Source organism: Verticillium alfalfae, genomic scaffold (genome assembly GCF_000150825.1).
Source record: "Verticillium alfalfae VaMs.102 supercont1.4 genomic scaffold, whole genome shotgun sequence".
NCBI classification, from domain to species: domain Eukaryota; kingdom Fungi; phylum Ascomycota; class Sordariomycetes; order Glomerellales; family Plectosphaerellaceae; genus Verticillium; species Verticillium alfalfae.
This window is the reverse complement of record NW_003315035.1, coordinates 1,776,353-1,779,661: the sequence shown is the minus strand read 5'-3', so window position 1 is coordinate 1,779,661 and position 3,309 is coordinate 1,776,353. Positions and strand designations below refer to the sequence as shown.

General features: G+C 57.5%; 2 protein-coding genes across 2 annotated transcripts in view; both read right to left on the bottom strand.

Annotated features, from left to right (window-relative positions):
• The window catches only part of VDBG_04004 (conserved hypothetical protein), a gene marked incomplete at both ends in the record, with an annotated part of 2,361 nt that extends 1,036 nt beyond the window's left edge, over window positions 1-1,325 (bottom strand). The window contains one exon of the mRNA XM_003006005.1: window positions 4-1,325. Within this exon, the coding sequence (XP_003006051.1) occupies window positions 4-1,325 (1,322 nt within the window). The remainder of the gene's footprint in view (window positions 1-3) is intronic.
• An 812-nt stretch (window positions 1,326-2,137) lies between these two features.
• On the bottom strand, window positions 2,138-2,548 carry VDBG_04003 (predicted protein; the record flags this gene model as incomplete). Its single annotated transcript, XM_003006004.1, has 2 exons — window positions 2,138-2,419; window positions 2,474-2,548. 2 exons carry the CDS (start codon window positions 2,546-2,548, stop codon window positions 2,138-2,140), a joined length of 357 nt encoding a protein of 118 aa, XP_003006050.1.
• Between the last annotated feature and the right edge of the window lie 761 nt (window positions 2,549-3,309).

Below are 3,309 nucleotides of genomic sequence, written 5' to 3'. Positions count from 1 at the left end.
GACCTCGGCGCCCATGCCGGGGCCAGACCCATGTGGTTGACCTGCAGCAGCGACAGCAGGCGCGAGACGGAGCCGTCGTGGGCGACGTTGTGCCTGTAGATCGGGGCGTTGGCGGCGCCGTCACCGGCGGCGGCGGCGCGCAGGTGGCCCGCCAGCTCGGCGGCCCAGACGCCGTAGGTCGCGGCGCTGGCGGCGAGCGAGTCGGGGCTGTCGCGGTAGATCTGGGAGTACTCCCAGTGGCCGATGCGGAAGACGGTATCGGCCTGGGTCTGGCTGATGCAGGCCGACGTGTCGTTGCGGCCGTTGACGAGCTTGCAGGGCAGGGGCTTGTCGTGGCACTGGCGGGCCGAGAGGTTGTCGTAGTAGGGGTCGAAGGAGTTGTGGAAACCGGCGTTGGAGGCGGGCACGCCAGAGATGGTGTCGAGGGCCGAGTAGAGCGGGGCCGCGGCGCGGAGGTGGTTCGCCCAGGCCGGGTTGCTGCCGGATTTGATGCGGCTGAAGAGGGACGAGCCGGCAGGGCAGCTGTACTGGGGTTCAAGGGAGTCGACGCCCGACGCCTGGATGTTGAGGCCCTGCGGCGATGTCGTGTCATACATGCCCTTGATCAGAAGGCCGGCAACTTGGCTCGTGATCTGGTTGTTGGTCACGCGGTACTGGACCTTCTCGTGCCACGAGGGGTCGTTGCGACTGGGCAGGAACCCCAGAAGATCGTGATAAACGCCGAAGAGATCGACGCCGTGGACATACGAGTCGTCGAGGCCCTGAGCCGTGATCTGGGGGAATTGGCAGGTTCCGATCCAGCCGGCAGGGACGAAAGGGTTGACGGGCGAGATGTACACTTTCCAGTATGTCTTGGCTGCGGAGTTGCTGCCGTCCAGACGCTCTCCAAAGTAGAAGAGGCCCTGCTCATCGCAGTTCCACTGGTAGGACTCGACGGGGAAGGCGTTGGAGGAGTACGGCGTGCGTTTGTGGTGACGGTGGATCTGGCACAGAATTAGTCGTTTTGTCAGGTAGAGAATTCCCAGGACTTGGCTCACCAGCTCAACATATTTCAGTTCAAAGTCATCCGACGGCCTGACATATTCCGTCTTGCGCACGTGGGGCATGTTACACCAGTTGTACGTGCCGTACTTGTCGATTGGCGTCTCAGAGGTATCATAGATGAACCCCCACTTGCCCTCACCGTTGAGCACCTCGGTGAAGTTGGCATTGACCTGGGACTTGGCTGGTGCATGCCAGCTCACATCCATGGACTGTGCTGACACGGTTGAGCCGACAACTGCGAGGGCGCCCAGGATGGGGCCAGTCTTGGACCAGAGAGCCATGATGTGTTGCGTGGTGTAGGTGCCGATGAGGAAAATGCCAAGGCAGAGTAGGGTGAGCCTGGTCAGTGAAGAGAGGCTTGCTGATTTCATGCTCCCAGCGGCCAGTGATGAAGACATGACAACGGCTTTTTATGCTCGACGGCCACTCTACACACCCCTCCTCATCAAGATCCCAAAGTGCTGGCGACAAGGTCACCACGTGCGTCGGCGGTGCTCCGCTGGCGGGGTCAAAGGTTGCATCTGCAATTTCGGAACACGGCGAACAAGTGGCACTATGGGACACGTTTCGAGGCCCGTCTGTAGGGACTATTGATGATATTGAAGGATAGCCTGGCGGAGAGTTCGGTCGTCATTCCCACGATGATGCCCAAGTGCAGTCGTGGTTGGCGGCGTGGGCTCGCACGTGGGAAGGCGCGCTCGACGACTGGCTGTTCCTGGAACGGTACGTACCTGGCCGATTGACCAATGGCATGTGTTCCTGGTATGCGAGGAGGGAAGCACTGCCAGATTCCATCGAATAGGCACTTACCTCAGTCAAGGTAAGGTTCTCGTAGACCTCATGTATTCTCCCGTGCTATCTCTATCTGGATTTCCCTTTCATCCGAGTCATAGCAGGCCAGCAACGATCCTCCATCTCCATCATCTTGCCCCACCTATGTCTGTCTATCCGGGTTGAGACCACCCGAATCATCATCGCCTCTCTGTCGCCATGCTCAGTAAGATGAAATCGACTGCGAAAGTGCTTCTTCACAGCGCAGAACGCACACTTCATCTGGTTTTTTCTTTCTTTTCCTTATAGAAAAAAAAAGCCATCAATGTCCTCGTCGATGGCCACGTCCCAGGTCAATGCCAGGAAACTGGGGGATTCCGAGGATGCCTGGGGCCGGACACCGGTTGTACCAGTATGCATCAATGAAGTACCACGCAACCCATCTACCAGACTGCTCATCCCAACCATACCGCCACTCCCCTAGACGCGGCGGGGTCGGGATCCTCGGCACGACAGGTTGCTGTAGGGTCGGTGGGTCCTCGAGAGTCGGCGAGGGCGGGGCCGTGTACGGCGGCAGAGCCGCGTCCCGTTGATTGTGGGCGTGCTAAGCCTCGCCAGTTCGGGGGTCGACGTTTGGGGCACGGCGTTTCTTGTTGACCATCTCATCGACATCGTCGAGGTCGCGGAGCGTGGGCTGCCAGAGGTTGGTGGCGATGATGATGTCCTCAGCCATCTTTCTCTTCCCACCGTGGTTCTTGTTCTTGTTCTTGTGTCTGTCTTTTTTGTCGTCCCAGGTAGTGGTGCTAGCAGCTGTCATGTGCCGGGAGCTTATTCTGCGCCGAGAGTCTGGTATTAGATGATTTCTGCTGAATCCTGCAATCCTTGCGAGCGAGGACCACCAGGGGGCTTGTTGATACCGGACAAAAGCAAATAATGATGAAAGTTCGTCGTGGTGTAGCCAGAGCCTCCTGGGGGGGCGATGTGAGCGACGTGACTGATCGATAGTGTGAGAGATGGTAGAAAGAACATGAACTCGAGGTCAGAGGCATGGACGTGCCAGATCATTCCTTATGGAAATAAAAGAAAGCTTTGGTCGTCATGGCGAATATGCTCTGACCCCATTGCGGTCAAGCAACGGGATAAAGAACGCGGTCGAGACAATGCTAGACCTGACGAGCCATAAAGCTCAACACAATTCTATGTTCCTTCATGGACAGAGGGTTACCAATGCGTATGTGTCAGAGGTGGCCGATCCTTTCTTGAGTCTGGACAAAGGGCCATGACATGGGGCAAGCAAGTGGCCAGTGTATGTCTTGTCGTGAGTTGACATCCGGGCTCCTCCCACATTAGAGTACTGTATCTTTCGTTCATCGTCTTCAACGCAGGTGCGTTTCGATACACATGTTGTGTAGTACTTCACAGAAAAGCCCACGCATTCAACACGAGTCCTTTTGGTCAAGGTCGTGAAGCTATCGGATTTTGAGTAGCCCCCCC